The sequence below is a fragment of the Akebia trifoliata genome, chromosome 11 (assembly GCF_017979445.1).
Source record: "Akebia trifoliata isolate Shusen 1 chromosome 11, ASM1797944v1, whole genome shotgun sequence".
NCBI lineage: Eukaryota > Viridiplantae > Streptophyta > Magnoliopsida > Ranunculales > Lardizabalaceae > Akebia > Akebia trifoliata.
This window is the reverse complement of record NC_141385.1, coordinates 237,643-254,693: the sequence shown is the minus strand read 5'-3', so window position 1 is coordinate 254,693 and position 17,051 is coordinate 237,643. Positions and strand designations below refer to the sequence as shown.

Sequence of the window (17,051 nt, the reverse complement as noted above, 5' to 3'; positions counted from 1 at the left end):
TGATGAATTGTTTAGTGCCATCTCTCTCTATTTTCATATAGGATTGCCATTAGTAGAGCTGTCCATTTTGTACCAATCCATTAAGGATCTGATAAGTATTGGATAGGTCTCTTAACGGATTGGGTATTTATCGGATATCAAAGCACCATCCAATAACAATCAAATCAGGTCCGGATCAGACCAAACCCAATTTGATGTAGATGATCTACATAATTCCTATATTTAAACAAACATATATAATATAAAGATGTGCAAAACCAAACTTGGGCATACTTAGTTAGGGTTCGGGCAAAAAAAATTTTAATTGACTCAAATCGGGTTGGGTTCAGGCATAGACCTCAGTTTGCCCGAACCTAATATGAGCATAAATAATAAATATCCTTGCTTCTTTCTCATTCACGATTCCCATTTCAAACTTTATTTAATCGTAATCTTCTTCACATTGGTTTATAATTTCATTTATGTAAACTTCTGAAATATAGTTTCAAGACAAATAATTGTAAATTTTATATATTTTTTTTCTTCACATAGGACTTGATCTTTATTAAAGATAAATTCATGCATTACTAAATTTATGGAGTTGGCCTCGGGTTGAGCTTTTCCTGCCCAAGGTCGGGTTGGTCATCAGCATGTGTTGGTGTTTGCCAAGTGTGGGTTGGGCACAGGTTGATTACCAACCCACCCTAATTGCTACCCTAATGGTGGTCCAAGGAGCCCTTGAGTCTAAAGAACCAGGAAGCACTCTAAGTTTCTTTTTGGATGGTGGAAAGATAATAAATAATCAGATCTAAATTGGTATGAATTTCAATATATGTAAGTAGTGTTATGACCCCCATTGGCTATTAAAAATAAAATAAAAAACTAAAAGAGGAAAAAAAAAAAAAAAAGGATCAAAAGGCCTTGCACCAAGCCTCCCAAAAATACAAAGAAGTTCAAGCCCCTGAAAATACATATCAATCCAATAATAATGAAAGAATTTACTTCCAAGTCGGATGAATCCTAGTAAAAATGTGCCAAGCCATTTATTCGCTAAATTGCCTTTTGAAGAAAACATATTTTCTAGTACTAAAACTTGAATCTATACAATTATTCATCTAAAAGTGCTCCGTTTGAAACTCCTGTAACACGAATTGTATTTTCACCTCATTGAATCAGGTAATGGGTCCTCTAATGAGGAGAACATGAAGTTGCCAGAAAATATAGCTTCCTTGTCTGCACATTCAAAGACAACACCACAATTATGTCAAGAAACAATGTTGGAGTATGAGGCAGACATGTCAAGGGGTGGAAGAACTCGCCATTTCACGTCTCTCGCCAAGGAGAAATCAAACAAAGGTTTAGAATCCCATATCAAGGCAATGTCTCGGTTAGGAGAAAACACCAGACTATCTTGAAACCCCAAAACATTCAAACATTGAATGTTTTGGGGACAATGTTTCGTTTCATTCTCGGTCGAAACCAGAATATTTCGGTTGAAAATTTCTGAGATTGTACAAAACTTTAAATGATGTATCAAACAATCATTTCAACAGTTAGTATAAAATGATAAGCCCACCAAAGATGTTAGCATGCCATTGGCACCATCCATATAGCCTCATCCATGTGTGCTTGATACAAGAGGAAGAATTCAAAATATTTGGTAAGCCAAGACATTATTACCTGTTAATGATAGGCAACTAGATTCCCTGCGAGCATACCTTGCCATGGCCTGAAAACATAGAAGAAAATGTGGCAAAATTAGGCTTAAATGCATATAAGAACAGTAGCCTCGCCCTCACCTTTTAAAAAGCATATAAAAGGACAGCTCTAGTATATGAGAAAAATCACACTGATAAAGATCCTATCAATAGAAAAACTGCTTCTTTTGAATCATTGCACATAAAATAAGGTAGGACCTTCTGGTCGCAGGGGCGGAGCCGGGATTTTCTTGTAGTGGGGGCAAACTATGGTTAGTTGTATGGTTGAAGAACTTGAAGATGAATGGTTTTAGGGAGAAATTTAGACGTTTTTGGTTAGAAGTTGAAGAAAAGGATATTTAAGTCATTTCCAACTAGTATATGAGAAGCCCCGGTCAAGAGGCAATGTCATCAACAAAAAATTGAAAAGGGAGGGGGGGGCGCAAAAATTGAAGGGAGGTGAGGGTGTGGAGGCAAATGGGGAGAGAGGTGAGGGAGTGGGGACAAATAGGGTATGTAATTAGTTGAAAATATAGGGGTGTCTCAACGTTCTGAGGGGGCAATTGCCCCCACCAGCTCCTTCCTAGCTCCGCCCGTCTGGTCGGTAAGGTTTTTGGGCCGTGACCCTATCTAAGAGGTGCATTTAATTGAACATTCAAGCTATTGTGGATAGAACGGTAAGGTCCACAGTCAAAATTTTCCATTAATAAATCGAGGAAATCCAGGGTACGTATCAAGTAAATCGTAATGACAGTGCTACATTTGGTGTGCACTCAGGGTGATGAGAACCACAGGTGGATATTCCTAACCATTAGATGGTAGTCTCAATCACTACAACAGTACTGCTACTGGTACTGGTAGCCAGAACTTAAGGTCTACCCAATAAGCAACTTATATTTCTTATTTTACATCAGCGTGCATGGGATCAATAAAAAAAAAAGTTAGGCTAGCATGACTAAAATAGTCACACTTCCACCCTAACTAACATTGTTTGAGCCCACACGGACTGTCATGTTGGCCTAAATAACACCCCATACCTTCAGAGTTCATGGCAATGATTAGATTATTATTTTTAAAAGGAAAAAAAAGAAAAAAACTTCATTTTGCCTGATCAAAGGCGCTTTGAAAATGAATGGCCACTAGACTCTAAAATGAATGCCTCATCTTTTTTTTTTTAAGTTTCTTTTCTTTAGAGTACTTCAAATTATGTGCATTAGATCCATGTGGCATCCAATCATGTTTTTAGGTACCACATGGATGTATGGTCATGGAACTTTGGTGACTTAAGTCACCAAAGTCTTTTTCAAAACGAATCCCAAATGTTGAACTGTACAGCTTTCATTGTAACCGACATAGAGAAGTGCAAAATAAGATTATACCTGAGCTGTATGTGATGCAGCATCATTTGGCATCTGTGAACCATCATCAGAGAATACATTCCTGAAACAGCACGCATAAGTATTGTGACATTGTTTGTACATGCAGATATCATTTCCAGGGTCAAGACACTACAAACTTCACTTAGAGAGACTTGGTTATGAGGTTTTCGTCACTAATTATAAATTTTGAAAGTACAATAATTATACAATAATGGCTTCTAAATGAGTTATAAATAGAAGAAATTTACACATGGTTTGGAAATTTTTCCACCTATCCCTTTTGTCAAAATCAACATTTTCTCAAAGAAGCGTCCATGTGAGGATTTTGTCTGTGCGTACAGACAACAAAGTAGGCCCAAAAGGTAAAAAAGGTGGAAAACTTAAGAACTCTGAAGTAAGGAAGGAAAATATAAAATTTCCCTTTTAGTTGTTTCAGGAAACCTTAAAAAACAGAAAAACCTGAATGATGAGGCATAAACCCAGGTTGACAAGACATACACAGAGCAGATGAAACAAAGGGATGTGCACTTTGTTGAGAGCCTTCTATAATGTCGTGCAGAAGGGGAATAGAAGAGTTTTATGGAATTCTTTATTTATTAGTATTTGATCTATTTTCCCTAAAAAAAATCACAAGGCTTCTGAAAAGAACAACAAAATATTTTTAAGGGAATGGAAGAGCTAAAGCTCATATTTAACTAGATTATTAACCTCAAAGAAAACCAGTTCAAAGTTTTCCCTTGATACTAATAAGTATATGGAGTTCAATTCAACACTACCTCAGAGATTAATGTAGAAATAATGCTGAACCATCACTCAGAGAGCTGTCTTACCTCCAAATTGCATTTGGAAGCTCATCCTGTATAGCTTCAGGAAGCATGGCAGTATCATATGCAACAATGTTCCCATAGAATATCTTCTCCAAATCCTTCATCCATCTACTCAACAGTAAATTAACCTGTGATTTAATGTTGAAAAGAAAACACACCGTAAATTAGATCAGATGTGTTATTGTTATTTTTTCATTTTGAACAAATTCAAAAACACAAAACAGTTTGCTTGAAGACAACCAATTAAAAAGTTACAGAAGACACAAGAAACAACGTTATAATACAAAGTTAAAGCTATTTTGATTACAGGTCAAATATCCTGCATTGGTGGATGCCCTTAAATATTCTCTAGAGTTCATTTACCCTAGGTTCACCGAGTTTAACCCTAGTCAAGGTTGGTTTTTACCCAGCTTCATGGTATTACAACCCAGAAACTCAACCGACTGAATATTCAAAATGCAAGTTTGACATTTCTATAAACAACAAGAAGGATGCTAATAATTTGGTATCCGGAAACATTATAAAGCTAAGCCAAGTGACATTAGGTTAAACTATACTAAATTCCAAATCAATTTAATCAACAACAAGGAAATGATCACTAACCCCGGCCTTAGATACTCTCAGCTCTACATCATGATTGTAAATCTCATACACGTATTGCCCGAATTCAACACCTTCTTTTCCCTCCTCTTTCAGGCGGCGTAAGCAAAGCCACATATGAATTACAAGCAATGAAAATGTCGTCTTAAAGGATTTCTCCAAGTTAAATACTGCATGTCAGAGAGAAAGTACAAAATTAAACCATTATAAAAAGAGAATGATGAAAGTTATATAATATCTCACCAAAATGTAATCTAGTAAATTCGACATGAAAAGGCCAAAACAAGTCCTTATCATATAAACCATGGTGTAAGATTTCATAACAAGGGCCTAGAAGTATAATGAAATTGTGGTCTCTATTGAATTGTAGAGATGCTGCTCTCATACCAAATATGAAGTTTATGGAGGACCGGATATTATCCAATATCAACAAATCTCACATGAAATCTCAAGATAACATAGAAGGCACATTACATATAACTGGTTATGTATACAAAAATACATGTTGTTGGCTCTTAAAGTAGCTATTCATCATAGGATGTGTTGGCCATCCAACATTCAACATTAACCCCAACCATGGCATATGGAACTAACAAACCAAAGATTAAAGATTTGGACTTAATTCACACTACTTGTAATTTTCCTAGTGTGGCTCAAATATATAATCTCCATACAAGATAAGAGGGGTTGGAGGTTGCCAAAAGAGTGGAAAAAAGCTATAATAAGTAATGTAAATTATATCTTGACCACAGTTTAAAATCTCGTCTCAAGGTATTCTCTTGGTCAAGAGAAAACAGCCTCAAGCAAAACAACCCATAACATTCTAAGACAAACCCGATACATTCCACGATTTTCTTTAGACCTTGGTCGAACTAAGATATTACATCCAAAACATTCTAAGACCATAAGAAAACCATTATCTTATATGTATGAGGGTCAGAATATTACAACACAGGTTAATAAGGCCCACATGGAGATCTTTAGAGAGGGTAATGTTTGCATCAAGAAGATCATCCTCAGGTCATTTTGACATTTATAACCTTATCAAATGAAGATAGCATATTGAAAAAATTCCACAGTCCATTCTTAGGTTTACTTTACTCCACATGCAATGTCATTAGAACTCCACTCCACACCCCACACACACGTGAAACTTGTGCATTTTTATTTATTTTTGCTGAGCAAGCTATTTTTTGTCTTTTTAGTATAAGAAGGGGTTCAATGGGTTTGAACCTATGACCTTGAGAACAACCTCCCAAGGTCTTACCATTTAGATAAGTGGTCCTACAATATATTTTCTCATGTATATTTAGTATTATTTATTTTATTAACTTGTAACCATGTTTTAAAATTTGGACCAGTCGTTGACCAGATTGACTGGCCAGGCCAATGCAAACCAGTCGGATCGACAAGTCAAACCAGCCCGATCCAAAAGTGATATATTACATTATTAAATAGATTACAAAAACTAGAAAAAAAAACTGAAAAAATTCTAATTAAATAAGAATAAATATTGATATTAATAGGAAATGAGTAATACTAACTATTGTGTAACAAAATCAAAATATTTAAAAATTACATTTTTCTAACCCATTATTTTTTATGCTTTAAAGTTAATTAGGTTTCATTTAGACCTACCTCTTCATTGAACCAACTGGTCATCATTGCAACCAATAAACCTGGATGGGTCATCCAATTTTTCTCAGAAATGGGTTTTTAAAATCGGTCAACATGTGAAGGCTTGCAGGTCCAATCTGATCCATTCCGGCCAGCCGGTCCAATCCGGGTTTTAAAACTCTGCTCTTAAAATTCTTTTTGTTTGTCTCGTCAATAGAAGTGTCTGACTAGCATCTATAACAAGTCTTACTATAAAAACTTTAGCAGTTTTCCTTGCCTTTGGCATGATATAAACACAGAAAAGTGATACTTAGCTTAGACAAGCTAAAATATAAATAAACCATGGTATAAAGATTTGAATAGAATTCCTGTACTTGTAAGGCCTAAATTTTGGGAAACAAAAGGCCAAATCCCCATTTCTCATACTGATATCCACACACATATAAATAAAGGGATAAAAACTGCTATACCGTTGTAAATGGCAGGTTTATCAACTTGTGATATGACACGCCGATATACCACATTTGCTCCTCGAATGGATTTACTTTGTTTACTATAAAACAGCAATAGCTTGAAGATAGTACGCCGGATGCCCTCATATTTTGGCTCTTCTATTCTCAAAGCTGAGTCTGGAGCCAAAGCCAATGAACGAGGCTTAGCCCAAAACATTTTATTTAGATTAACCTATCAAAGCATAAGAAAGTTGATCATCAACAAATAATGACAGTTTTTTGAAAAGTATAATATATATCAACAAATAATGACAGTTAGCATAGTGTTTGAAGCAAGGTAAAGAGTGCACATCTGGTAACCATAATATAGATGATATGACATTAGATTAGATGTATTTTAACTTTAATGCAGGTAAACCATGGGATGAAATTTAAATAAATATAGATAAACTTAATCAAAATATTCATCAAGGTACCATGACAAGCCAAGATAATGACCTTGGAACACCAAAAAAAAATGCATCTGTCAATACTCCATTTGTGTGGTCAATCAAGGATGATGATTGTCGTCTCTTGGTAGGTGTTTGTTGTCAGTGGGTAGGTTTTATGCCTTCATTTTACGCTAAGATTTCATCGGGATGAATGAGAGATACACACACCAATACTAGGAACACCTAATAGGGTCTCACCTCTTGACCTCCAAAGTACAAACCTAAGTCTAGTTAGAACCCCCATTTGTAATGGTAACACCTGTGTTTGGGAAGTGTAATGATGGAACAAAGGCAATGAGACAGGTGTTGATGGCCACAATTTGGTTCTAGGTGGCGTCCAACATGCAATACATATGACCATCCATCATGCACTCCTTAGATGAAGCAAAAAATTAAAAAAACAAACAAAAACAAGGAATAGGGTGTAAGATATATTATGATTTGATACCCAATGTAAGGAATAGGGTGCAAGATAAAATATGATTTGAGTAGGGATAGGGTGTAAGATAAAATATGATTTGAGTAGGGATAGGGTGTAGGATAGAATATGATTTGATACCCAATGTAAGAAACAAGATGATCTCTTAAAAATTAAATAACAATAAAGGTATCAGTATAATCTATACAGCAAAGAAGGAACATTGCTAACTCCAGCCAATAGATAACCAAACATCAATTAATAAACCCAATTCATACATACTAAAAGACCAAAATCTCAAACGTGGTTGGATATATTCTAGAAACTCAAATAGATGGTCTTCCATTCATACCTCTGATTTGCCTGAGAACCCCGTAACAGGAGAATCAAGTGTAGATGCAACAGCAGCAGCTCCAGCAACCTTGAAATAGTTTCGGTAGGAGAAACAAAATTCTTTTCCAGCTTCGTGGCTTTGTAATCCACGTTTGGAGAGATGGGCAATCCCTCTTCCCCATCTCATTACCATTTTTGAGTTTTTATTGATTGGGTTTTCTCCTATTCCTTCAAAAAATAAATAACTAAACATATAAAACCAATAATAATATCAAAATTTGCACAGAAATTAACATTTTCAGTTAAATTGCACAAATTAATAAATAACTTTAAAAAAAATCATTCATTATTAACAATATGAAATGGGTGTCTAGGGGGGAATAACAAAGATAACCCAAATTTGTGGAAGTGGAATAACTAAGTCTTAGGGGGGCATTTGTTTCCGATTGTAGGATATTTTGATTATGGATTATTGTTAAAATCAAATTATTACAGATAAGTATTAAAGAAATCTAGAATATCATTAGAACACATTAAATCTGAAAATTAGAGAAAAATTAATCATGGATTATTATATATACAAATATTAACAGTAAGCAAACCAAAATCAAATTATAGAAGCAAATTGTTTCGATTGGGAAAACATAGCAAATGACGATGGTAGAGAGCGAAATTTTCATATAGTAGTGAGTAATCGTGGATTAACAGAGAGTAAGAGAGAGGACTATGAGAGAGAAGGGTTACCTTAGGGTTTTCTGTAGCAGACAAGAGCGAGAGAGATCGAGTCTGCAACCTTTCGGGTTGAAGAAGGGTTCGATCTTCGCGATTTCTTAGGGTTCGAGAATCGTTCCTGATTGACTTTCGGGTTCTGTAGAATTCGAAAACAGTGAAGAAGACGACAACCCAACCTTTCGGGTTCCGTAGAAGACGATCAGGATGAAGAAGACGAGTGCTTCGCAGATCTGTAGTCTGTAGACTGTAGTGTAGCATGGTTTCAAAATTCGGTTTGTCGTGTCGTGTCGTGTCGTGTCGTCCATGGATGTTTTTTACTCGTATCTCGATGAAAAGATCTACAGTTCCCATACATCTCGATGACAGCATCTATGGTTCAATGCATACCAATGTCCCTCTCCCTCAGACTGTTACTTCAGCATCATTCATATTTAGATTAAAATAATTATAATTTTTTTTATAAAACAAGATAGATTAGAAATTATTTTGTTATAAAATCACATTTTATTTATATAATAAATATTTAAATTAAAAAAAATTAATTATTTTAATCAAAATCTACAAAATCCAGATTGACTCGATCAAGTTTTATTGACTTGGATGAAAATTTCAAAAATATCATCTATTGCACGAGCTGATGCAATGGTCCCTCTTCCATCGTTTTTAGCTGTAAGGCTACTACTTTTATTCCTGCAAATGCTCCCTCAATGACATGTTAGCTAGGAGGAGGGCGATGATAACATGTCATTGAAATCCGGGGATGAGGGTTATGAGTTTTTCTCACTTGGAACTTGGTGTGTTTATATATATATGAGAGGTTGATTATCAGCTTGAGTGAGGTAATTTAATTTATTGTTTTCTGATATAAAGAGGTGGAGAAGGTCCCACATTTTAGATGGAGATGAACCAAATAATCAATCATACAAAGCCAATAGTGGGACACTACATTAAGGGTCCAGATCCGATTCTAGGTTGATATATATATATAAGTAATCCAATAGCACAATACATCAAACATTATTGATTAATGGTAATTATAGTGTACAGTTAATTTCTTATTACTGGTGACAATAGGAGAACAAGCATATAAAATAGAAATCTGCTTTTGAAATTACAAATGGTTATGGTTATTTGACGTTCAAATCACCTTCTACATGACCATTTTCCGACTCTTGATCTCCTCAGATTGGGCTAAATGCCTACTCAAATTCTTGATCAAAGCTTGGTGCAATTAATCTGGGATTTTTCTGCTTCCATACGAACCCAAAAGCACGATAAAGAAAACAAGAACATTAAGAAAGAAACTTGAGCTCACAGGATCAACGGTTGCATCTGTTTGGGACCATATTGAAACTTGTGTCAGGTCTCTGTGTCCGAAACCAAGAAACTCGTCCTTGCACCTTACAGTAGGACGGGGAAGTTTCTAATTGCAGTCTGTCTTGGAACATATCATTGCCCCCCCACCCCACCTCCAACGGACAAATAGAACCACCAAACTACAGGATTGCAAACAAACATCTGAGATGATCGGAACAGAAGAATATAGTCATCCTTCAAGTAATACCCCTTCACAGAAATTAGCTATTGCCAAGGAAATTTATGAAAAATCCCCACTGCATTGCACCAAATCATTTACATTCCTTGTATAAATTCCTTTTCAATTAAACTGTACTTGGTTTTTAGGCGATTAGCCAGATTGGATATAATATTCTTTGTGAATCTTTTCTGGTGCCGTATGCTTTTCAGCCACAGAATCCCAAAGAATACTTGGACATTGCATGCCTTTGATTTTGAAGGGCTCTCAACTTGATATCTTACATGAAGCTGCAAGCGAAGTAAAAAAGGGATAGTTATGACTTACGGGCTCTTTTCAAAATAAGCAATAAGCAGGACTCTCTATACCAGAACAAAATGGAAAGAAAAATGTTGAAAAGGTATAAAAGGAAGTAAACCGGTGGTGATCCATACAGTGAAATAGTCGGCAAATGGAACTCCAAGGAGGGCCATGACCTCCTCAATAACCCATCCATTTCGATCAGAGAAGGGAGATCTTTGCTGGGTACTTGTCACTTCACCTCCATAGCGAGAAATATGCTTGTCAAATTTGTAACTAATTTGTCTTTGGTATGTATCGGGCTTCACCAATTCCCATGGTGTAAGAGAATAGTCAAGACAACCCACTTTCGCCATTACTTTACGTTCTATGTAACCTCCACTAAACAATTCCATGATGAAGTTCATCTGAGAATGCAACAAAAACAATTTGAAAGTCAGGTGTTACTGGCACCAGTTAAAATGCAGAAACAGCTATTGCCGAAGGGACAAACACTGTAACTCTGTTTCTGTAGGGCAGGGAGGGGAAATTAAGTCAAGGTTGCAGTAAGAATACAAGGAGGGAGGTGGGGAGAGAGAACTCACAGGAACGGGAAGAGAAGATGAATGAACCTCTGACATGTTGGTATCCTCTAGGCCCAAAAAAGAATCACTGTCCTCAGATTGTAGGCTTTTTCCATCGGATTCTTCTTCAACTATTTGTACCTTCTGCTCGGGAGTCAAGGATCTAGCCTTCCACAATGCCATGATTGTCCTGTATGATGCAAAATTTTCATCCCTTCCAGTGGAAAATACATCATAAAAAAAACTGAAAAATAATAGCAACCTGTGAAATGCATCTAATTTTGAAAGTGCAACCCAGTTCTACCAATAATACCCCCCCCCACCCACCCACATATATATATATATATATATATATATATATATCCAACGCCCTCTAGGAGAAAGTATAAGTTTCTGTTTCTTCTTGCCAGTTGGAATTTTAGGAAATTATTCTTGTAACTGATTTTTGCTACACAATAAATAGGCATTTGGAGTAAAAGCTAGATCAATAGCCCTAGTAGGAAATAAAGAAGTCGATTGAGATGTTTTGGTCATGTAGCCATGTAAAACCAAGATGAATGATGAAAATAATGGGGTTATAGTCAGAAAATATCATGTGTAACTTCACTGAACATACAACTCTACATATAGAGTTGAATGGCAGAATAGGATTCAGGTCTCCCACCCCAGTATGTAGGATAACAATTACAGGATGCTCTGGATAATGATGCTAATGGGTTGTTCATTACATGTTTTATTTACTACTAATTTGCAAATTCTCATGTATATTTAATATTTGTTTTAAAAAAATTTAACAAATTGATTTGTTGAAATATGATACTTCACTATATTTTCTGGGAATATGTTGAGATTTGATACATAAATATGTGTGTGCATGTTCACATTTATTTTATATGTGAATGCACATAATACTTCTACAAGTGGGGCCACATGAAGTTCATGTTGCTTAATTCAACAATTGAGTGACTTGTGCTCACCATGATGATGATCATCTATAAAAAAAATCCATTATATATATATATATATATATATATATATATATATATTTTACAAAATTTAATTTTTCATCTGATTCTCCTCATTTTAGAATTTTTGTATTTAAATACTATAAACTTATATCACATGGTACTTTCAATGTTAATGAGTACCTGTGGGCTGCATTAAAAGATACAAAAGTCTGGAAGTGGAACTTCAGCCTGCCTTCCTCATCCATAGTCTTTGCCCCATGCCTTGCATCCAGACCTCTGCCTGGATGGAGAGTAATAAGAATAGGTGGACTTCCCATCGATGATAGAGTCGGAGAAAGCACTTGAATGTCTTCTATGTCCTCCCAGAGAAAGAAGAATTTAGTTACATGTCCAAACATATTTGTATGGAACCCAAATATTCTTGCAGACAGGAAGAGTCGACCCTGTACAGAATGAACCATAAATCAACAAAATAAGAACATAGGCATCTTGTAGACTCTTTAAATAGACCATAAGGTCCATATATTAAATTAATAAGTAGAGCACAGGACATGGAAAAAGATGGAGACAAGTGTAGGGTTATTAAGAATCTCTCAACATTTATTTAATTTCATAATGATGACAAATCTTCAATGAGTGTAATTGTACCTGCAGTGGTAGCTTGCGCTTCAAGTGACAAGTAAAATCATTGATGAGAAATTCCTCTGGTGGAAGCCCAAATACTTTCTGGAATGTTGAATTTGTTTGAGGTGAACGTACATTTATCTACAACATTTTTTCCTGTCAAAATTCAAGAAAAAAACAAAACAAAAAAAACATGGACATCTGACAAAGTAATTCCCAAGCAATAGCTCCTCACCTTCTTCCCGACTTCCTTTTCCATCTTCGCTAAGTATTCCTTAACAACATTGCTACCCCTTGTGTTGTTCAAGAAAACTCTTAAGTGCAACTTAGACTGACATGCCTGAGCATATTTTCCTTGAAGAGGGATCCACACATCCACAAGATCGGATAAACAAGATTTTACGAAATTAACCTCGGCGTGTCCCAGAGATGTAGCTTCATCAAAAGGTCCATCAAAATCAAATACTTCCACTTCCAACTTAGATGGAGGCTCGTCCATTGCATCAAATTCAAATATTTCTGCAAGTTCAACAAAGTTCTGAGACCAACATCAATGCAAGGAACATATTGAATCATGGGGCTGGACCCGGTATACAGAGATACTGATCAAATTGTTCAAGTACCGCATGACGGTGTCTTACATTTATGACCAAAGTGGTAGCTCCAAGCAGCAAATGGACACTAGAAACTAGAAAAATAGAAGAAGAGAGCTTACCATTCCACTGAGGATCAGGTTTCTGGAACTTGATGGAACTGGTTCTTGTCTTACAATTGCAAGTAAAGACCACGTATGGATCTGAGAAACCAGTTGACTCAACAGCAGCTATGTCACTTCCTTCAATCAAGGCAACAGTTAGCAACCAGCCATCCCCTAGTGCTTTCACTCCATGATCACTGCCTAAATTAATGATGTGAAACAATTGAATTAGTCTCTTAAGTTATCATCAAACAACCATAGATTTGTGATTTGAAAAGAAAAAAAAAAAGAAGATGAGACACTTTCTTTTGGGAGTGCAAGCTGCACGCCCACAGCTAGGGAACCCAAAATTATGGTGGCTCTGATGAAGGAAGACCATTAAATGTCCAGCAATACAAGTGATATTCTTAAAGCTAATGGCATGAAACTAAAAGAATGTTCCAAGAAAAAGACATATGAGCCTAGTTTCCACTCATTGCTAGAATACTTCGGAGGTCAGAACCTTGTTTTCATATTGTAACATGAGTGAACAAAGCAAGAGCTCTCCTAGTTATTAGTGAACCATTGAAATCCTCTTTAATTTATCCACAGCTTTACTCCATAGAAGTAGTCATCATCATCATCATATATATAATATAGGGGAATGCTAACGTCCAAGACCTCATGGGGACGTTAGCATTTTCCACCACATTCACTTTCCAATAATATCCTTGCTTATTTCGTCTTTTAGTGAAAAAGACAAAGGTATATCAGTCTTAATGCTTTATATAATAAATGCTTGTCTTGTGCATAATAATATTAAGGGCATGTTTACTCTTTGGATTTAACTGCCTTGGTTGTAGTAAATGCTTTGACAACCAATACCAACATAATAAATGTATTTATTAAGGGCATAATGCATTTATTATGTAAAAGACCAACATACTCATGTCTTTTTCACTAAAAGATAAAATGGGCAAGAATATTATATGAAAGTAAATGTGGTAGAGAATGCTAATGTCCCCATGAGGTCTTGGACGTTAGCATTTCCCTATTTATAAGGTGCAAGCAATTACCAAACATGAGTATTTTACCTTTTTGATTTCGGGCCTGCATGAAACGTGCTAACATTTCCAGAACTCGTTCACCTTGGAGAACAAGAATCCCGCACACAATCACTTCACCGATTGAATCAGGCAAGTCTAAACCAGGGAACTCGAGCCCTTGGATCATACTCGGCATGCCAAGCAAGATGTGTGTAAGTATATACAACCCTATAAAAACAGTGGAAAGCACAGTGAAATTCAAAAAATAATGAGTCGCCAGCTTCCAATCCGACTGGGGCTCCACTTGCAAAGAAGCCAAAACCTGCTCCTTGCTGGACCCAAGATCTTTTAAATCGACCGGCTTAACATTCTGAGATAACAAATCAGCAAACTGCTCAAAACTGCCCTTAAGACCTTGTCTGGCTCCACCTTCTATCATTCCTCTCATCATTGTGCTCTTAAGAAAGTTCACACGCCATGATACTACCAACTGTGATGATTGTTCTCCAGATGGTAGCTCGGGGCCTGGTGTTATACAATAAAGCAATTCTGTCTTGAAGGTGCTCCCATACACAATATCCGGTGTGCTTACACTTGTTAAAACTACAAAAATCTTCCCATCAGCTTTGAGATACATTTGCTCCTCAGTGGCTTTCACAGACTTGATTAATTTAGTAGCAGCCATTAAGTAGGTAACATTTCTTTTCAGTATCTTCCCACCATTCTCATATGTCCAAGGCCCTTGTTGCAGTTCCGTAGTTCCTTGCATCTCTGCCAAAGATTTTGAAAATTTTGAATCAGGTGAAAAGAGCAGAGAATTCAGGTCAGGCGGTGCAACCACATAAGACTGGTTCAGAAGTATTCCTCCCAATAAATTGCTGGGAACTTCCCCTCCTTGATCGTTTGACTCCATGCTTCTCATTGCTTCGTCAAAAGTGCTATCAGAAGACCACTCTTCAAACTTGTTTTCGTGAACCTTAGAGTTGAGTGTTTCGACTAATTCTGAAACAGCAAGACCTCTGCTGCTGGTGGATGCTGTTTCCCCATTTTTATGAAAAATTTGAGCAAGAAGACGAGGAAAGTTATGTACAGACGACTTTTCTTCCTTTAAAGAATTCGATTCTTCTGTTCCCATTGTGAAAGATGATCTTAACGGGATATTTACTGATGATCTTAAAGGGATATTTAAAGATGATCTTAAGGGACTATTTAAAGATCGTGAAGATGATTCACTTATTTGGTCGGCACATTTCTCCATATGCAATGAACGATCACCATTACAAGACTGTCTTACATCTAGGAAAGAGTTGTGTTGTATCAATGATATTGTAAGAAGAATTTCACCTATGAAAAGAAACAGAACAAAAAACAATCCAACAGTTAAGACTTACAACGAGTAAACCAGACTTCAAGCAACGAATTTGCTTTCAATTATCATACCCTCAAGGCCACAAGTTCTACACTTTCAATTAAAATTTTCTCCATAGAAAAAAAAACATTAAATATATGTGCGCTAGAGTAACTATTTTGCTCTAAAGCATTTAAAATATAGTACCACACTAAATAAAGATTTCATACGAAACAACTTCTATCAGACCACTAAAACCCAATTTCCAATCAACAATGAATACTAGTAAAAACAAGAACAATTACAATTAGACAAATGGGCAGCCAGAATTTTGAATATTTACCACAATTTCGGTTCTTGGACTTCTTATTCTTGGGTTGAAGAGTATACCAAGTGGTCCCTAGGCTCTTATCCTCCGCGTCGAAGACCTTCGAGACTGGCAATTTCAATTGGCCCACAAAGTCATTGTTGAAGTACTTATCTTCATCCAAAACAGAGACAATGAGCTTCTCATTGAGATCATCAACTCGAAAACTGAATTCTTCACCCCATGAAGGATTCAAGTTTTTCTTCACCACTTTAGTCTTGAATTTTTGCTTTCCTAGCTGTAAACGGACGAAAGGATCACTCAAACCATTGAGATCCATTGCTCGTAGATTCCGAGCTTCTACCGTACACACAAAAAGCTTCATTTTTTTTCCCCCTCAAAAGTCAAAAGCACGCCAAGATTTTAGAGAAAATTAAACATCCCCAATTCAAAAAGATGGCTCATTTTGCAGTTAGAAAATACAAAAAAATAACAGAACGTGTCGAAACAGAAAAATATAACGAAGATCAACGAAAATGAAAATTCTAAGATAATATATAGGACTGAAATCTGTCATCAGAAACACAAAACTGTAATTTTTCTCAATTTGGAACAAATAATTAGGGAAAGAGGGGGAAAATGAAAGAAAAAATCGAGATACGAAGAACCGAGTAAGATCGGTGTAAGAAATCGGAATGAAGAATTGAAATAATTATTAAAAGCGAACCAAATCCATTATCCACAGAAGTGAGAGAGAGAGACTTTCCTTCGCGGGTTCTATTCTTGTCTGTTTAACGCGTAAACGTTTCATTTGCTCTCTCTCTCTCTGAATTATGTCTCTGGAATCCATTAATCCATTAATCCATTAATAGCTTGGAAATAATTAGATGCAATTTTCTGCATAGTCAAACGTTCAGTCTTTGGTAGATATTTGGAGATGCCCCTGCCCTGCGATTCCAAATTAATTACAAGCCCCTTGACCGTTGAATTTGTATGTGGATCATAGAAAATTAAATGACGAAAAACCCTCGTCTTCAACCACTTAAAAAAGAGTCCAAATCGTATGCATCAAGGTGGAGGATTTAAATACTACTCCCACCCCTCAATACATGACATGTAAGCCACAATTCAAGAAAAAAACATTTAAAAAAAGATGTTTT

General features: G+C 36.0%; 2 protein-coding genes across 3 annotated transcripts; both read right to left on the bottom strand.

Moving 5' to 3' along the window:
• Positions 1–778: 778 nt before the first annotated feature.
• Positions 779–8,787, bottom strand: LOC147390079 (uncharacterized). 2 transcript variants are annotated; one of them, XM_086457562.1, is made up of 8 exons: positions 8,538–8,787; positions 7,813–8,038; positions 6,570–6,783; positions 4,486–4,652; positions 3,886–4,010; positions 3,056–3,116; positions 1,660–1,708; positions 779–1,212 (listed from the first exon to the last, which is right to left on the bottom strand). In XM_086457562.1, the coding sequence occupies exons 2-8, from the start codon at positions 7,984–7,986 to the stop codon at positions 1,139–1,141; spliced, it is 864 nt and encodes a 287-aa protein (XP_086313688.1). In that variant the 5' UTR covers positions 7,987–8,038; positions 8,538–8,787; the 3' UTR covers positions 779–1,138. The 2 variants fall into 2 exon arrangements, with proteins under 2 accessions (XP_086313688.1, XP_086313687.1); XM_086457561.1 differs by having other exon boundaries at positions 7,813–8,021.
• A 744-nt stretch (positions 8,788–9,531) lies between these two features.
• Positions 9,532–16,737, bottom strand: LOC147390078 (C2 and GRAM domain-containing protein At1g03370-like). The gene is made up of 9 exons (XM_086457560.1): positions 15,928–16,737; positions 14,285–15,580; positions 13,230–13,412; positions 12,750–13,033; positions 12,539–12,655; positions 12,071–12,333; positions 10,944–11,112; positions 10,494–10,766; positions 9,532–10,349 (listed from the first exon to the last, which is right to left on the bottom strand). The coding sequence occupies exons 1-9, from the start codon at positions 16,274–16,276 to the stop codon at positions 10,158–10,160; spliced, it is 3,126 nt and encodes a 1,041-aa protein (XP_086313686.1). The 5' UTR covers positions 16,277–16,737; the 3' UTR covers positions 9,532–10,157.
• Positions 16,738–17,051: the final 314 nt, after the last annotated feature.

Bases quoted from the DNA above. Each gene is read 5' to 3' on its own strand.
- LOC147390079 (XM_086457562.1), bottom strand. From the start codon at position 7,986: ATGGTAATGAGATGGGGAAGAGGGATTGCCCATCTCTCCAAACGTGGA. The intron at 3,117-3,885 runs GTAAGACAGCTC...GTGCTGTTTCAG, and splicing joins CTTCCAAATGCAATTTGGAG to GAATGTATTCTCTGATGATG. The intron at 1,213-1,659 runs GTAATAATGTCT...TTGAATGTGCAG, and splicing joins TAGTTGCCTATCATTAACAG to ACAAGGAAGCTATATTTTCT.
- LOC147390078 (XM_086457560.1), bottom strand. From the start codon at position 16,276: ATGAAGCTTTTTGTGTGTACGGTAGAAGCTCGGAATCTACGAGCAATG. The intron at 13,413-14,284 runs GTAAAATACTCA...TCATTAATTTAG, and splicing joins GCAGGCCCGAAATCAAAAAG to GCAGTGATCATGGAGTGAAA. The intron at 10,350-10,493 runs GTATGGATCACC...CTTCGCTTGCAG, and splicing joins CATTTGCCGACTATTTCACT to CTTCATGTAAGATATCAAGT.